The 18,297-nt window shown below is 37.3% G+C and overlaps 1 protein-coding gene across 3 annotated transcripts; it reads right to left on the bottom strand.

The window, feature by feature from the left end:
• Nucleotides 1–905: 905 nt before the first annotated feature.
• On the bottom strand, nucleotides 906–17,585 carry pla2g6 (phospholipase A2, group VI (cytosolic, calcium-independent)). 3 transcript variants are annotated; one of them, XM_043223400.1, is made up of 18 exons: nucleotides 17,464–17,585; nucleotides 16,106–16,325; nucleotides 15,636–15,851; nucleotides 15,323–15,503; nucleotides 15,061–15,248; nucleotides 13,288–13,384; nucleotides 13,022–13,204; nucleotides 11,976–12,084; nucleotides 10,693–10,809; nucleotides 7,957–8,047; nucleotides 7,715–7,878; nucleotides 7,428–7,578; nucleotides 5,671–5,807; nucleotides 5,444–5,518; nucleotides 5,090–5,244; nucleotides 2,766–2,933; nucleotides 2,556–2,629; nucleotides 906–2,068 (listed from the first exon to the last, which is right to left on the bottom strand). In XM_043223400.1, the coding sequence occupies exons 2-18, from the start codon at nucleotides 16,312–16,314 to the stop codon at nucleotides 1,924–1,926; spliced, it is 2,460 nt and encodes an 819-aa protein (XP_043079335.1). In that variant the 5' UTR covers nucleotides 16,315–16,325; nucleotides 17,464–17,585; the 3' UTR covers nucleotides 906–1,923. The 3 variants fall into 3 exon arrangements, with proteins under 3 accessions (XP_043079335.1, XP_043079336.1, XP_043079337.1); XM_043223401.1 differs by lacking the exon at nucleotides 5,444–5,518; XM_043223402.1 differs by lacking the exon at nucleotides 10,693–10,809.
• Nucleotides 17,586–18,297: the final 712 nt, after the last annotated feature.

Raw genomic sequence — 18,297 nt, 5'->3', positions numbered from 1 at the left:
CCTGTTTCTGTCGGAAAGCACACACTTGATGCCATACAGACCATCAAAGACCGCGTAAAACCTAATTCAGAGAACACACTGAAGAGACGGCTTTACGTACCTGTGATAGCGAAAGTTTTCACGCTGGAGTTATTCTGTGCGTGCTGACACACTCTTTTTATGTCTGTAATGGGCTTTTCAGGTCTTGTTAATGCCTATTATAGGGCGAGAAAGGGCGAGTAAAAGAGAGAGAGCGGGGAGTCCACATCTGATACGGCCTGGTGTTTTGAATTATTTACCCGTCCCATGACAGAACGTGGAGAAGGCCGGCCGTCTGACGGACAGCAGGTGATGCACACCTGAACTGAGAAAACAGCTGTAGAAGTGACGCTCTGTGACGAGACACCCGGCTACAATCACAATCACGGAAATCGAGAAGTTACCGTTTATTTTCATGCAAAAAGTTAATGCATAAATCCTTATATATAAATAAATGTATGAAGTAGCTACAAAATTGAAGGTGTCATCATTTGTAAAGAAGTACCGAGTGTTTATCTTTCTTTGATGTCAATTATATTTACAGTAAAAAAAAATACATTTTTGACCAATTCCAGTCGTACAGTAGCGTTTTTAAATAATGGTATATGAAATAATAACAATACTAAACTTGAATAACACTAAACCATAATACATGAATTTTTTTTAGCAGATTAGAGTATCATAAATTCTGCTTATTACAATATATACACTGAAAAAGAAAGATATATATTTTACATCTCGAATATGAACTTATTTTTTACACTGCAAAAACATAGATTATGCTGATTACATTTATATTAGGTGACATATATTTATTAAAACATCAGTAAAATCACATTTTATACAAAAGGTTATTTCAGACATCAAAATATCAGACCTAACCCCAGTTTGAATAATTATATGCACTTTTTATTTCAAGTTTATATCAACGTTTCAAATTAGTGCCACAGCAGCAGGTTATAGGTAGAAAGTAGAAATAAATGCTTATTTTGGTCTCTGAACAACAAATCTGTAGGTCCACTGTTAATTTATTTCTGTTTTCTTTTGTAGAAAATTAAACTGTAAATGTGTTACCAATAAACCACACAAAAACACAAGATTTTAAAGAAATAAAAGATGTTTCCAAGTTATCCTTGATGCATCTGCATTGAGAAACACGTCATGATGTAATACACACCTTGCTTTAAAATTCCTATACAGAGAATTTATCAGTTGCAGCTTAAAAATGTTCAAGTATGCAAGGCTACATCTGACAGATTGCACAAAAAACAAGGCTTTTCTTTAAAATAACACACGAGAGACAGCGCACAGAAACACTATGAAGATAATGGATAACAAATATTAAATGCATGGAAATACTCTGTGTTCAATTACACTTTGTATTCAGTGGCTATACTTTGACCCATGACGAGAAAGTTCCAGAAAAATGTTAATTTCTCTAAAACTGTCACGCGTGATAAAACGCACTTAATGCATTGACAAATGCATTAAAAATATTGCTAAGCACCTAATCACTTCCTTTCCACTTCACTTGGATGCAAACGTCAAACATAGAACATGTTAACTGAGCAATTTAGCATGAATAAAGTATTATGCGATATAAAAATATCTCACGGTTCACATTTTGCAATGAGTAGTGGTAGTTTTTATAAAACTAATCCTTCATTCGCGTTATTATATTGTATCAACCTTGGTCCAATTTGGTAATCATGACATATGGGGAAAGCGTGTTATAATTCAATATATATATATATATTTTAAATATTCTGCCTATAAATAAATTGAACGTATCAGAACAACATACACACACTAATGTAAACAGATTCGTTATTTGTTAAGATAAATCATTTATGCATATTGTGCCACCAAAAGCCTCGTTCATCAGCCTTGATCTGGAAGCGGTCGTCAGAGCTGCAGCAGCTGCTGGCAGAGGGTCTGTATGACATCTCTGTGCTCGTACAGGTACATCTGAGTCTCCCACAGCATGTCAACTAACACGGCGTCGCTGACCTCATCCAGCATCACCTCCTGAGACAGCTGAGGACTCAACCTGAAGCACAAGTGACATGAAATGTGAGAGGGAAAGCAGGAAGTGGGAGGAATGAAAGGGAAGAAAAAGGTGGAAATGATAGGGAACAAAATGATTGGCGGAAAGGAAATGGAGGGAGGAAGGAAGGGAAATAGATTATAGAAGATAGGGAAAAATTAATGTTTGAATTAAAAGTGAAAGAAAGGAAGGAATTAAAAATGAAATGAAATTAAAAAAGGGAGAAATGAACAAATTAAAAATGAAAAAGGTAAGGAAGGAAATAAAGTTTCCGCACAAAGGAAAGAAGGTAGGAAGAAAGGAATAAAAAGAAATGGAAATAGGAAGATGGGGGACATATGAAAATTAAAAGGTAGCAAGGAAGGAATCAGAATTAAATGATTAGGTAGAAAATAGAAAGGACAGACAGAAACAGAAAAATTGCAGAGATAAGCCATAACATAACCATTCAAATGAATCTATGAATGAGGATCCTTTGCTCACAACTGACCTGTGATAGTTTATATCGGTCATCTCACACCACGCTCGGGCCCGGTCCACTGCACACCCATCAGAGTCAGTACACTGACAGAAAAACAAAAACGATGCACTTCATGAAAAATACCAGCAGCGCAACAACCAACCATCACTAAAAAGTGCCTACCTGAAGCAATGCTACTTCTAAACAGGTGAGTGAATTTGAATTTAAATATAAACTCACACAGTCCACGAGCATCTTGCCCAGTTCTCTGACACCAACAAAGGTCTTGGCCAGCTCCAGTGGATTGGAAGGCCTGAAAACATCCACCGAATTTACTGCCACCTGAGGAGGTTTACCTGTGCCCAAAGAGATGACCACACCTAACCTGCACACCTCTGATTCACGGCCCTGATGGAGCAAGAAAACGTTGGAAGCTTTAGAACATTTACACTATATTAACAATGGGTTTCATTTCAAGCTAAAAATAGTAGTCCGTTTAATCGACTAAAGTGATAATGTAGTCAATCCGGGTCTCAGATCTCCAATGTCCAACAGAATTTAGCTACCCCATATTTTGCTCACCCCGAAGCCATCCCAGATGTATATGACTTTCTTCTTTCAGAAAAACACAGTTTGAGTTTATTACAAAATTCCTCCTAGCTCGTTCAAGCTTGGATATATTCGCAAGTACTGCGAGTTCCGGCTTCTTAAGATATTTTTGATGCATTCTGAGAACTTCCTTACCCTTCGTAGACAGCAATGTAATCACCACAATCAAAGTCCAGAAAAGTAGCAAGGACACTGTTAAAATAGTCGCATTAGTGGTTCAACCATAATTCTACAAAGCTATGGGATAACTTTTTGTGCGCAAATACAAAAATAATTACTTTAATTCAACAATTTGTCTCCTCTGTGTCATACTACAGCGCCATTTTGGAGTGTATCCACTGAATGCAAATAGCGTATTCTGTTCTGTGACGGCATTCGTTGTTTACATGACATGCTCCAAAATGGCGCCAAGGTGACCCAGAGGAGAAAAATTGTTGAAAAAAGCCTTTTTAATTTTTCTTTGCACACAAAAAGTTATCTCATAGCTTTGTAGAATTACGGATGAACAATGTCATTACTTAGTTTTCCGGAAGCTGATCTTGGTAATATCATTGCTGTCTATAGGAGGGTCAGTGATCTATGAGAATACAATTAAAAAATATCTTAATTTGTGTTCTGATGATGAACAGAGGTCTTAGGGGTTTGTAACAACATGAGGGCGAGTAATTAAATTGGGTTTAACCAAAAATTATTAATTAGATGGTTCCGTTAAAGGGGCTGCTTATTAAACATGTTTAATTAGGGTTGGAGCTAAACTTTGCAGGACAGTGACCTTCCAGGTAAAGCCCAAGGTACACGCCAGATATGATGTGAATGTTAGCATATGCATGCAGCCAAACTCGACAAATAGTCTTTAATTGTTTTTCTTCTGCGGCTGGTGCTGGAGCCGGTGTTCGGCCAAGAGTGGCATTCATTTAGAACCAGTTTCTGTTTCCACTGGCAGGGAGCAGAATCCTCTCTGTCACCAACCCGTGACTTGAATCACCCGTCTTCTCTTGTAGGAGAGCATTGGTGATAACCAGCAAGGTTTCGGTGCTGGTTTAGAACCAGATTCTGGGCACTGGCAAATATTTTTTTTAGTGGAAATGTACAGCCTGGTATTCAAATTGGGCTCTGGTGGAAAAGCAGTAATAGTCAACTCCAGTTGACAGTGTGCACAGACACAGGCAACATTGTATGCACAATAGAAAAGTTCTATGCTTGACCAGTATCTGCTCTATTTCTCTTCAGAAGTTATGACTTCTTTCTTTGTACTCTTTTAAACTAGAGAGCTCCTCCAAGAGTGGCACTTGTTCAGAACCACCTTGTGTTTCCACTTGCCGGAAACAGAATCCTCTTTGTCACCAACAGGTGACTGGAATCACTTCTTATCTCTTGCGAAAGGAGATCAGTGGTTTCTTCTGCCGACCACTGTTGCCACTGTAGGTGGAAACTTCACCTACTGATGTGATGGGTTCCCTTGTTTGAGATTTCGGTTTGTGGTTTTGGTTCAGAACCAAAATCTGTGGCACTGGCCCAGGATTTTAAATGTAAAAAAAAAAAAAAAAAAAAAGGTTTCTAATTGGGCTGTGGTACCAAGTGGAAATAATCAACACCAGCTAATAGTGTGGGGTTATGACCGATAAAAGTGTTAAACTTGTCAGCATGTATTGTTCTTGCTTCTCCAGGAGTTTGAGGTTGTTGTTGATCTGTCTCTTCAGTTTCTTTTTCTTTACTGTGAGAAAAAAATGCATCCCAGGCCACTGTTGTCACCTTCCAGGCTAACTAATCCAAAAAATTGAGTAAAGAGTACATGTGGTTTGAAAAACAAACAAACAAAAAAAAAACAGCAACACAGAAACAGTAGGCAAAAATATTGGTAATATTAAAATGAAACATGATGTATTCAATTACATTTCTAGCTAAAAGTGAGTCTTTAACAGGTAATTCTTAATGACCAAATGTATGTATCAGACCTGTGCCTTCAGGGCTTTGTTGTACTGGTGTATTTCTGTCATGGTGTCTAGTGTTGGGTTATTGGCCAGCAGCCCTCCATCCAGGAAACGGCCCATTGGTCGAAAGTACGTAGGAGCAGCTCCACTGGAGCGGGCAGCACGCCAAACTAATTGCTCTGAGAGAAAGAGAATGTGACTAAGAAAGCGCACAAAAAAGAGAGCTTACAGTGCACAAGATGATTAACCTCCTGCAAAAATAAACTAACGTTAGTTCCAACGTGAGGTATGACTACACACCAAACACCAAAACTGTGACCTCTCCATTTCAAACACACATTCTCTCGCTCTCTCTCTGTCACATGCACACACACACACCTTCATCCGTCACTTTCCTACGCTTTCTGGGAGGTCGAGTATATCCTACTACCAAAAGATCTTCGTCCTCCCATCCTGCAACAGCGATAATGAAGCTTTACGCATTTTTTGAGATTGAGGACAACTAAGAAGCCGAGAGTGCTGCAGCACGCTCCTAAAGAGTGTTTTCCTGGCACAAAGATAATTAGCATAACGACATCCCAAGAATAAAAGCACATGAGATTTACCCTGCGGCACAGTAAGGGGTTGAAATGTGGCTGTAGATGTGTATGGAGGCTCTCTTTGCAGGGCAGGTGGGTCGTAATTACGAAACAGATGTAGTTCTCCAGGGTGTCTGTCTGCAAGAACGCTAGTCACCATTACTCTAAGAAAGACAGACAGAAGCCATATTAAAAGCATGCATTTTCTGAAAAATATATGTGATGTTAACTTAACCTGAAAGCTAAAATGACGAATGTTGCAGCCTACAATCTTGTGGATTTAATGGATACATGTAAGTCAGGACCAATGTTTCCAATTAGTATCTTGTTAGGGTGTTGGGTGGATTCTATGAGCTATCAGTACTTTTTGCTAAGGCATTTTGAAGTTATGGCTACAGTTGCTAAGGCATTATAAAAGTAACTTGGTTGGTGCTAGATTTTTGCTAAGGGGTGTTCAGAGTCATCAAAAACGACATTCCGGGCTGCTGCTACTACAGTAAGGCATTGCTAGGGTATTCTGGGTAATTGCTAAGGCATAGCTAGGAAATTTTAAGTGTTTGTTATTCTACATGGTTTTTGCTTGGGTATTGGCAGTGTTCTGGAGAGTGACAGGCAGAGGATGACATTGCAATTTGGTGGCTCATCAACTAAGACATTTCTAAAGAATTCTGGGTTGTTGCTACAGTAGGACATTGCTGATTGTTTTAAGGGCATTCAAAATGATACCTAGTTTATTTGCTACTTGTTAATGCATTGCTAGGTGGTTGATAGAATGTTCTGGGTCTTTGCAAGTGCAAAGCCTAGAGGTTTTGGTTTGCTAGGCAGTTGTTACTGTTTCTTGTGGTTGTAAGGGCACTGCTACGATGTTCTGAGAGGTAGCATGGGTATTTAGATTGGGTGCCAGAGCACTGTCAGCAGGCAGTTGATGCAATGCTCTCATTATTTTTGGGAACGGCTGCGATTGTCAGGGTGTTTCAAGTGGTTCCTAGGGCATTATTTGAGTTTTCCGGTGATTTATGAGGCATTGCTAAATAGCTGATAAGGTGTCCTGAGTCATTAGAGCATTTCAGTTTTTTGCAAGGGCATTGGTAGAATGTTCTGAGAGGTTGAATATGTGTTTTGGGTAGTAGGTAGGTAGCTGTTAGCCCGTGTGTCCACTGAAGTGTTTTTTTTTTCAATAGTCTAAATGCTGTTTTTTTTTAAGACACCAGGAACATGATGAGGTGCTAAACATTTATTTCATGCAGAGAGTTGAAGAACATCTTTGGATAAAACGCAGCACTTCTGCATTTACATGAAACCAGTGAATCAGTTAGTACTCATTTTCGGCTCAAATGGTCTGAAAAGCCTTCATTTAGTCACCTTAATCGATCTGAATGAGCTCGATCTGAATTAAATTTGAAAGGGGTGGTTAATTCCATTTCCATTTCCGACATCCAAAATGAGCTGTTAAATAAAGTATTGTATAAATGAGCATCCCGTCATTAAAAAACCTCTCCTTTCACTCAGTGTCTTCAAAGTGGAGCAGGACAAACTCCCACCAGTTCTGATTCTCATCCACAGACAACATGTTTTTGGGAGCAGATTTTAACTGTGTGATAAATATAAACAGCAGAGAAAATTGCAACTCGAAACTGTTGTTAAGGTGTTCTGAGTGGTAGCTAGAGCATAACTTGGGTGTTCTGGTTGCTAAAAGGGATAGTTAAAAGAATGTTGTGGCTAAATAATAAGTGGTTGCTAGGGGATGTGTTGTTTGGTTTCATAAAATCCCCAACTTTAGGTACCTGGGGTGTGTGACGTCCGTCATCTTGGTATTTTCTCCAAACTCATTTTTCAGAAATTCCTCCAGAGGGCCAGACTCATACGGTCGAGAACCTTTAAATACCTGTTCCTTCATTCTGAAGTACAGACAGCGCAGATACTCCATCGATTTACCTGCTCATGTACACAACAAACACAATTTTACTGATGAATGTTCACACAGTCACCAAGAACATATTTTACAATTATATCAAGGATAATTTTGTTCTGATTGGTCAGTTTTGTGTCATAAATATACTATATCAAATACCGTGTACAATTGCTAGGGCCAGTATGCCACCAGTGCTAGTTCCAGACACCCAGTCAAAGAGTTCCCTGATGGGCCGTCCTGCCTCCTTCTCCAAAGCAATCAACATCTGGATCAGAACCAGTCCCTTTATTCCTCCACCATCTAGACACAGCAATCTGTCCGATCTTCAGAAACCAAAACACAAGTGAGTGATCAGTTTAGTGAAGGCTTGTTCTTAGCCATGTTAACTGCATGTAACATACTTCTTGGTTCCTGTCTTGAGCCCATCAACCTCTGCAAATCCACGACTCATGGCAGTGACGGCTACTGCCACATTCATGATGTCATCAAACCCTGTGGACCAATTATGGGAAAGATAGGAAAGAAGTGAACCAATCTGGATGCAGACTAATGCTATCATAGATTTATAATATCTAGACCCTAATACTACACCACTCTTTTTGAAAATAGGCTAATTATCCAACTCCCCAAGAGTGAAACAGTTGAGTTTTAACGTTTTTTTGAATCCATACAGCCAATATCCGGGTTTTGCGGTAGCACTTTTAGCTGCAGCTTAGCATAGATCATTGAATCTGATTAGACCATTGACATCTAGTTCAAAAATGACCAAAAAGTTTTCATATTTTTCCTCGCTAGAGACTATTTACAGGCATTGTGTAATATCATATCATTTTACCTGCTGCAGCCATTTTACTGCAGCAAAGTTCCTTAATTTTATGCCAGAATGGGAGTATAGTTAGTTCCTAGCCATATCGGCCTAGAAAATCACAACTTCACAATGAGTTTTAAATAGGAAAATGATCAAAAATCTTTGGTAATTTTTGAGCAAGATGCTAATAGTCTTACGGATGATCTATGCTAAGCTGCAGCTAGAAGTGCTACCGCCAGACCCGGATATTGGCTGAATGTATTTGAAAACAGTAAAATTAAGCTGTTTAGCTCTAAGAGAGTTGGAAAATTAGCCTATTTCCAAAAATAGAGTTGTGTTCCTTTGTGATACAAAAATGTGTCTGTGAAAATGGAAAGGTTAACAATCACCCATAAACAAATGGTGATGATGCTACAAACTTTGTCAGCATTCTTCACTGTGAAATACAGGTACATCTCAAATTAGATATCAAGTTCCTTTATTTCAGTAATTCCACTCAATTTGTGAAATTTGTATATTAAATAAATTCAATGCACACAGACTGAAGTAGTTTAAGTCTTTGGTTCTTTTAAATCTGATCATTTTGGCACACATTTAACAAAAAGCCACCAATTCACAATCTAAAAAAATTGAAATTCAAACATTTAATCAACTCAAAACACCTGCAAAGGTTTCCTGAGCCTTCAAAATGGTCTCTCAGTTTGGTTCACTAGGTTACACAATCATGGGAAAGACTGCTGATCTGACAGTTGTCCAGAAGACAATCATTGACACCCTTCACAAGGAGGGTAAGCCACAAACAGTCATTTCCAAAGAAGCTGACCATTCACAGAACGCTGTATCCAAGCATGTTAACAGAAAGTTGAGTGGAAGGAAAAAATGTGGAAGAAAAAGATGCTCAACCAACCAAGAGAACTGCAGCCTTATGAGAATTGTCAAGCAAAATCGATTCAAGAATTTGAGGGATCTTCACAAGGAATGGACTGAGGCTGGGGTCAAGGCATCAAGAGCCACCACACACAAATGTGTCAAGGAATTTGGCTACGGTTGTCGTATTCCTCCTGTTAAGCCACTCCTGAACCACAGACAACGTCAGAGGCATCTTACTTGGGCTTACCTTACTTGAAGTCCAGTGTTAAATTTCCACAGTCTGATGATTTGGCGTGCAATATCATTTGCTGGTGTTGGTCCATTGTGTTATTTGAAAACCAACGGCACTGCACCCATTTCCTTTTGCTGACCAGCTTTTTAAAGATGCTAATTAAATTTTCCAGCAGGATTTGTCACCTGCCCACACTGCCAAAAGCACCAAAAGTTGGTTAAATGACCATGACGTTTGGTGTGCTTGACTGGCCAGCAAACTCACCAGACCTGAACCCTATAGAGAATCTATGCGGCATTGTCAAGAGGAAAATGAGAAACAAGATACCAAAAACTGCAGATGAGATGAAAGCCACTGTAAAAGAAACCTGGGCTTCCATACCACCTCAACAGTGCCACACACTGATCACCTTCATGCCACGCTGAAATGAGGCAGTAATTAAAGCAAAAATACTGTATGTGTATAGTAAATTATAAAGTATTATCTTATAAAGTTTTCTAATTTGTTGAGATCATCACAATTAAAAGAACCAAAGAATTAAACTACTTCAGTCTGTGTGCATTGAATTTATTTAATACATGAGCTTCACAATTTGAGTTGAATTACTGAAATAAATTAACTTTTCCACGACATTCTAATTTATTGAGAAGAAACTGTAAATAAATAAATAAAAGTATATTACTGTATGCGTGCATATACTGTAATGCATACTGTATTTGTATGTATATATATAATATATATACACATAATAAATCTTCACAGTACACATACATATATATTGTAAACAAAAACTTGAATGAATTACTGATGGCACTAATATTTACATTTATGAAGTACCATAAAGAGACTCCCAGAATGCTTTGCAAAACATATAAACCGTAAAGTCTGTGAGTAACTCGTGAAGTAACTCGTGAACTAATTTTCCTTTTTGAGCGAACTATTCCGTTAGAGTATTTTTGTTACATCAGAGTATTTTTGTTATATTAGCTTAGAAACATGCCATTACTGAAATCGGTTTGTGAGTAGAGTCTTAAGTCTAGTTGTTGCCTACATAAACGCTCCACTCAATAGGTTTCATTTCATTTAGTATTCTATCTATATAGGTAAAAGTCACATAAGTTTCTCTGAAGACTTCTGAAATAACGACATAAAAAAAGCACAGAAGATTTAAGGAAAGAGGAGAAAGATATGGGCAGGAAAGTTGAAAGTTTGGGGGCGGGGCTTTACCTATGCCAGGAGGCGGAGCTTTGTTGACACTGAGGACAGGGCTGTTGAGGGAGGGGGGGTGACACCGCTCTGCCCCTACACTACACAGCATGTTCAAAAGCACCTTACGGTTGGGTCCTTTAGCATAAGCGCAGGATTAGACACACGCATGCCGTCACACCCACACCACGCACACAGAAGAAAAAAAAAAAGAATGCGTGTTGACTGAATGCATGAATGACAACAAAAGAGCATGACATTACATTCTTGTAGTCAAACCCCTAGATGTGCAAACACCATCATGACACGCAAGCACCACATATTTTGTGGTGATGATTTCACAAAGAATACTGCAGCCGATCAAAACATCAAGAGCCATCAGACAGCTTGAGCTGGTTTTTCCAGAGAATAGCTACTGTAGGCTCAGTTGATGCTTGAAGACATTTAACCCTGCTATGTAATTTATTTGGCGAACCTTTTGAAATATATAAATAAATACTATTTGATAAATTCCTAAATATTCATTTTAAAAGAAAAACATTTTTAAATGTTTAACATGTTAAACATTAATGTTTTAAATAAAATATCTGCATTATTACATTTTAAATACATTATAAACAACTTTTAAACAGTATAACTAAAAACATAATTTTTAATCAATTAATAAATATATTTGTAAATACACAATTTAAAAGAAAAACAAATGTTTAACTAATATTTCTTTTAAATTAATAAAGTGATATTTTAAACAAATATTTATTCTATTATTTTAAATGCATTTACATAATTTATAATAAATTAATAAGTTTCAAATAAAAACATTAACATACAGTTTAAAGAAAATACATATATTAAAATATATAACGTTATATATATATATATATATATATATATATATATATATATATATATATTATTATTTATTTTTGTGCATTTTAAACCAAATAAATAACTACATACATATTTGTTTTAGAAACTGATTCATTTGTAAATATACAAAAAACATTTAAGAAATATTTATTTTTAAATGAATAAATAAAATGTTAAACAAATTAATGTTTGAAATACGTGTATTTTTTATTCACTTTCATTAGATCATTAGTGAGTCAACCAGTGAATTGCCCACAAACTTGCATTGTGTACTGTTGCACAACTGTATCGACAAAATATATGATGGTTTATGGATAGATAATGTTATGCATGCAAAAACCTCAGAAGATGTCGTGCAGCACACTGTGCAACAAGACACAGACTGTTCTGTTCAATCTGATGTCTAATCTCACATCTCTCTCTCTCTCTCTCACCCTTGCTGGTTCGAGCAGCAATGAGTCCCGGAGTCTCTCCGAGGTCATTGTGAACCTCCACATCTGCTCCAAACACCATGAGAGCTTTGATAAGGTCCATGTGGTCCAACTATGAGGCCAGAGAATACAGCATACAAGACAAAACAGAATAAAACCAACCTTTTTTGTTCACTTTTAATCATTTTTTTGCTAATCTGTCATAAATCACAAAACCAGTGATTATGGTTACTTTTTTTTAATGTGATAATTTATAAACCAGTCATAATGGTTGATTTTTTTGAATAAAAGTTGAAGCTTTCCATTGATGCATGATTTGTTAGCATGTGACAATATTTGACAGAGATATGACTATTTGAAAACCTGGAATCAGATTTTTGGCAATGTTTTGATAATTTTGACCGTATTGTCAATGTATTGTTGGCTACTGCTACAAATATACGTGATACTTTTGACTGGTTTTGTGCTCCAGGGTCAGTGTCAGACTGTTTTATTTGTTTGCAATACTTGATTCTTACTGCCCATGATTTTTTCAATAAAGAAAACTACTAAATTGGAATAAATCTAATTTAAATTTGTCTAAATGACTGAAATAAAACTATTAAGTTTAATAAAAGCATTACATTTGAAACGCTAAATTAAAGTTAAATAGAAAGTAAAATAATAATAGTAATAATAATAATAATAATAATAATAAATAAAAAGACTAAAAATGTAATTAAAATTCAATATAAAAGCTAATTTTAATTAAAATAGATTCTTTTAACTTATATTATTATGTCAAACTAATTATTTTTTAAACAACAACAACAAAAATAATAATCAAAAATAATAATGCAATTAATCAATGAATTAATAAAACTACATAATAGTTTTGAATTTCATTATTTCTAAATATTATATTTTTTAAATTTTTTTATATTTTATATATATTTTATATTATATAAATAAAAGGCAGTGGAACATTTAAAATCACACATATACTTTAAAACATCTGTAAAAATATTTACAATAATTTAGATTTATTATTTATTCTTTCTCTCTCATACCTTCATGGCGAGGTGCAGTGCTGTGTTTCCATCCTGACCCTTAATGTTGGGGTCGGCTCCATGGGTCAGCAGTGTCATTGCGGCCTCAAAGCGCCCCCTCTTGGTCAGGATGTGTAATGGACTCTCTCCAGTCTTGCTCAGGTAGTTAATGTTACACCCTCGGTCCAGCAGCACCCGACTCATCTAGAGAGAGAACACACAGGACAGTTAAATAAGAACACTTAGAATTACTTAGAATTGTTCAAAAAAAAGAACAGGAAGTAGACCTCGGCAGTCTTGGCCCAGTGAAGAGGCGTTCCTCCATAAATCGGATCCTCCGCAAGAAGTTGATTAGGGTTGCTGTTTAAAATTGCTTCGGCACAACTAAAAGGAAAGAGACTGAGTTAAAAGCCTGATTTATCAATTAAAGCGTTCCTATTATGGGTTATGAAAGGTTCATATTTTGAACAAAAAGGGAGACAAAACAAGGTCAAAAATGCACATGCAAGATCTGAAAAATGCTATTTGAATCGTGGAATCTGAGGAAGCAAAAAAAAAAACATCTATTACAATTTTTTGAATCAGTATTAACCTAATATTCAGTATTAAATAAAAATAAATAAATAATAAATTATTATTATATATTAATTTAAAAAAATCACCAGTTAACAAAATATCTAAATAAGTTCATGACATTGCATATTATTTGATAATATTTTTGGTAGAAAAAAAAATCTATAATATCTTCATGGAATGTATGACCTTTTCTTAATATCATAATGATTTTTGTGCTCCAGGGTCAGAAAGAAAAAAAAATAATTTTCAGTCCCATACAATGTATTGTTGGCTTTTGCTATAAATATACTTGTGCTATTGCTTTGTGCTCCAATATAAAAATTATTTTGAATCAATTAGAGATTATATATATATATATATAATTTAAGCATTATTTTGCTTATAATAATAAATAAATCATTAATTTTGAAAAGTACTACATTAAGTTATTAAATAGTAAATACAATAACAAAAAAGTTAAATAATAGTAAAAAACAATAACAAATAAATAAACTAAAATAAACTAAAAGATTTTTTTTAATCTTAAAAAATTTTCTAAATGTGGGAAACATATGGACAAAAAAAGAAAAAATAGATTTCACCGTTTTGCTCCTCTAGTGTGTGCTGTGCCGGAATGAGACAAAAAGACATCACACACAAACAGATTCTCATCCAGAGTCCTGACTGTGAACAGGGGAAACTTGGGTGAGACTTGGGAATAAATGTGTTTTCCAGGACACGTTGTATACACACTGCTGCCACAAATCTACAAGCTGATCCTGAATCTCTGGGGGCTGTTCCAGAAAGCATGTTTGAGAGTAAGCAAGCAGATAACCTCAAGTAGCCATAGCAACTCGCTCTCTAAAGATAACCTGCTCCAGAGTAGGTTATGTTTCAGGGTTAGCTTACTTGAGAGACATCAGCGCATGCGTGCGCGCTCTACTGACGAGACTGCAGGTTTGGCTCAATCAACCGAGGGTTCAGAGTTAACCCTGCTTTCTGGAACGCCCTCCTGATCTCCCAATCCTTTCGTGCTGCTCCGTGACTGAGTTTGCTATAATGCTTCAGTCTTCTGTCAGCTCGCTTTCTGATTGGATATCGTTTTGTTTCATGCGATGATCTCCAAATCTTGTGTGCGTTTGTTCTCTGGGCTTCGGAATATCCGATACCACCAAGATAATCTGGGCATTACCTCGAAAGACGAGAAATCAACTCAAAATCTGGTTAATTATCTCGTGATGTGCTCCCAGGCTAATTTGTATGTATACAAAGTTAAAAAAAAAGCTACAATTGTTCTTATCATATGCATTTATTTTGACCTTATTTGTTCAATGACTACTAAATTAATTTTTTCCGAACCCCTCCAGTGATTGGTCAATTTTTTAAGCGTCATCTATTGGTGAAGAATGAATGTGCAATTCAGATTTGAAAAATTCGCAAGACGTTCCTTCACTTAGAGCAGCGTTACACATGGAAAATCCACAATGGGGATTCTTTCCCCTCACCTTTTCTCACTGAACTTCATGGCAGTGTGGATCGGATAGCCGTTGCTTCCCATGATGTCGCAGCAGGCTCCGCCCCCGAGCAGGCCCTTGACCGCCTCCACCCTCCCGAGACGGCACGCGATGTGCATCGGTGTCTCCCCGGCGGCGTTCAACTCGTTCACACCCGCGCACATCTGCGCGCACAAGACCTAAGGGGGGCGACAGAAATCGCACAAATCGCATCTGCCCCGGGTTCAGCAGACCGTACGAACCGAGCTCTCACCTCGATGATAACAACGGAGTCTTGTTTGGCGGCGCAGTGCATGGGCGTCTCTCCGCTCTTGTCCTTGATGTCCGTACGAGCCTGACACTCCTCCAGAAGCTCGCGCACGCAGCCCACGTCTCCTCTCTCGCAGGCCAGGTGCAGCGGGGTCTGGCCCTGGGCGTCACGGGCGTTCATCTGACTGCAAGGGGCCACAGAACATCAGAATATTTTGTAAAAAAAAAAGAGAGAGAGATGGCCTCTGCGTGTCTCTCTCAACAGTGTCCGGCGGCAATGTCTCTATATAGTGAAACTTTGCCCTTTGACGTCTCACCTCAAAACGTAATTGTGTTTGAGACAGTCTCTCAGCCCAGTATCCACGGCGATGTGGGCCGAGCTCCAGTCAGGGTGATTCCGCACGCAGTCCGCGATCGGCTGGAACGTTTCAGGTTTCAGTGGTGGGCGGAGCATCTCGTAAAACGGGCGGAGCTTGAGGGCGTACTGAGGAAACCAATTCATGGCGTCTTCCTCTGAAGCCACCTGGAACATCCTGAGCACAAAGATATCGACGTCACAGTTCCAGTCATTCTGGAAACCCACAAGTGATAAGAAGTGGATGACAATGCAAATCCATTTTCAGGGTGCTGGCTGACGGGAAAGCAACTCTGTTCGACAGTGTAGCAATATGGGAGTTTTTGCAAGATTATGATGAAATCACAGGACTCTAGTGACCTTTTAGATGAAACCGATTTATTGACTGAGGATGGGTCACGCTGTATTGTGAAGCTTAACTAAGGGTTTTACCTCAGAGCCACAGATGAAGACTCGGGGCAGAGAAGCAGGCAGTCCCATGAATGGCTCTGTTGGTTCTTGTACAGGACCAGCCTTCCCTCCTGTTTCATTAGCACTTTGCCATTGTAATCAGACAGCTGCACGTCTCTCACACGGTACGGGTTGGAGAACAGAGTTGACACAGAGCTCACCGTGTCCAATATACGGCCCAGGAACTGCATGGTGACTTGGACTAAAAGAGGGACGTTGAAAAATTAAACGTACTGAAAGGACCCTCAAAGGTCATAATATCAAGAGATAATGAGGTCAAGCAAGTATTATATTAAATGTACAGAATATAACAAATTAATATCATGAATTTTTTATATATATATATATGTTTGAGCAGAAGTAATTCTTTAATGGGATAGTTCACCCAAAAAGAAAAATTGCCATGAAATATTCACCCTCGTGTCAATCCAAACCTGGAAGACTTTCATTCATCTTGAAAAACCCAAATTAAGATATTTTAATAAAATTCTTTGTTTTATTGTTGCTTTCTAAGCCCTGCATAGATAGAAACACAACTGACGCATTCATGAACCAGAAAAGTAGTAAAAATTAAACTTCATTTTAACAGTGTTCTTAATACTTTTCTGGGCCTTAAACATGTCGGCTGCATTGCTGTCTATGGAAAGTCAGAAAGCTATCAGATTATGGGTTAGTAATTAATGATAACATTTTATTTTGGGGGTAAACTATCCCTTTAAGAGGCATTAAGCGATATAATAATACTCTGTATTCCAATGTCCTTTGGCTCAAACAAACAAGCTCAGGATCAGGATCAAGATCAAGTCTGGACACTCCTGCTATTCATTATCTGTATGTAGAATTAAAGTGATTTAAGCAGGGTCTGAAGACAAAGCTACATGATCAAACTGTTGCTGCTGTAACGTGGTTAATGCAAATGAGGCAAAATTAGTGCTGACCAAAACTGCAACCATAAGCATCCGCAGGATCGTTTTCATTGACCGTAAAAGCTTCAATTTCTGACTAGCTTGATAACGAGGTATGTTTTTTTAGAAACTTGCACCCATTGCATTCATATCGCAACTGAAACTGTCGCCTAAGCCTATGAGAGTAGTTTTGTAGCAATTTAGAGCTCGCCGTTAATTAGGTGGCTTTTCATTATCACTATACAAATGACAAAAAACAAAACTTGTTTCTCAAAACTGCCTGCAAGAAACCAGTTTAACGCAGCGCACGAGAACTTGTTAGGTCAATAGTCAGCACTCGTTTTAAATCACATGCCACAATCAAGTCTTAATTCTTCCTAAAATATTAAGCCTCCTAATCGCATATTGCATTTTATCCATTGCTGAACGCCTTACCTTGTCGCTATTTCATTATCACGTACGGTTACGGATATACAGACTCAGCAGATCACTGATGTTTGACAGGACACATCAACAATCACTGCATCACAACCAACCTTGTGTAAGCGTGACTGACAGGCGTAGAAGCCAATCAGAAACCGAGTTTCCAGTGCGCAACCGCGATTCCAGCCAATGAGGCAACGGTGTGCGTTTTATGTCGACAAAAAGCAGCCACTTAGGATTCACGCATATTAAATGTTACAAACGAGCTGGGGGTTTTTTATTTAGAGTTTTTGGATAGCCACGGGTTTTTTTTTTTTTATTTAAAATGACTGTATCCGTTTCTTTTAAATACAATGTATGGTTATAAAAATAAACACTAATATAAATATTAAAAACGTTAGTATACCTTCCTTCTTTATGTGTTCATAAAAAAAACCTACCTTTTACATTCGAGAAAGCCTGACCTGGGCTAACATTTTTTTTTTTTTTTAGCTAATCAGAGAACTAAGATGCATGCACATTTTTACAAACGTTTCTAACTTCGGTAATGATAAATTATAATCCAGCAGACACGCAAAAGTTCGTCATTCGACGTCTCTGATGCTATTGTTCTCGTTTCGTTTTGACAGGGAATTTTATTCTTATTATTATCCATATAACATTTTCGAAGCGTTTCAAACGGAACACCTGTGCAACTTGCATTTCGTTTTTTTTTTTTTTTTGTTAATCATGTGCGAAATCAAAATTATTATTACTCAATGATTACAACAGTCATTATTAAAACTGCAAAACGTGAGATACAAGATATCAATTTTTTTTTCTTAAAAAATAAAAAGTAAGAGTTTA

This window comes from Puntigrus tetrazona, chromosome 22, assembly GCF_018831695.1.
Source record: "Puntigrus tetrazona isolate hp1 chromosome 22, ASM1883169v1, whole genome shotgun sequence".
Taxonomy (NCBI): Eukaryota; Metazoa; Chordata; class Actinopteri; order Cypriniformes; family Cyprinidae; genus Puntigrus; species Puntigrus tetrazona.
This window is presented reverse-complemented; position numbering and strand designations above follow the sequence as displayed.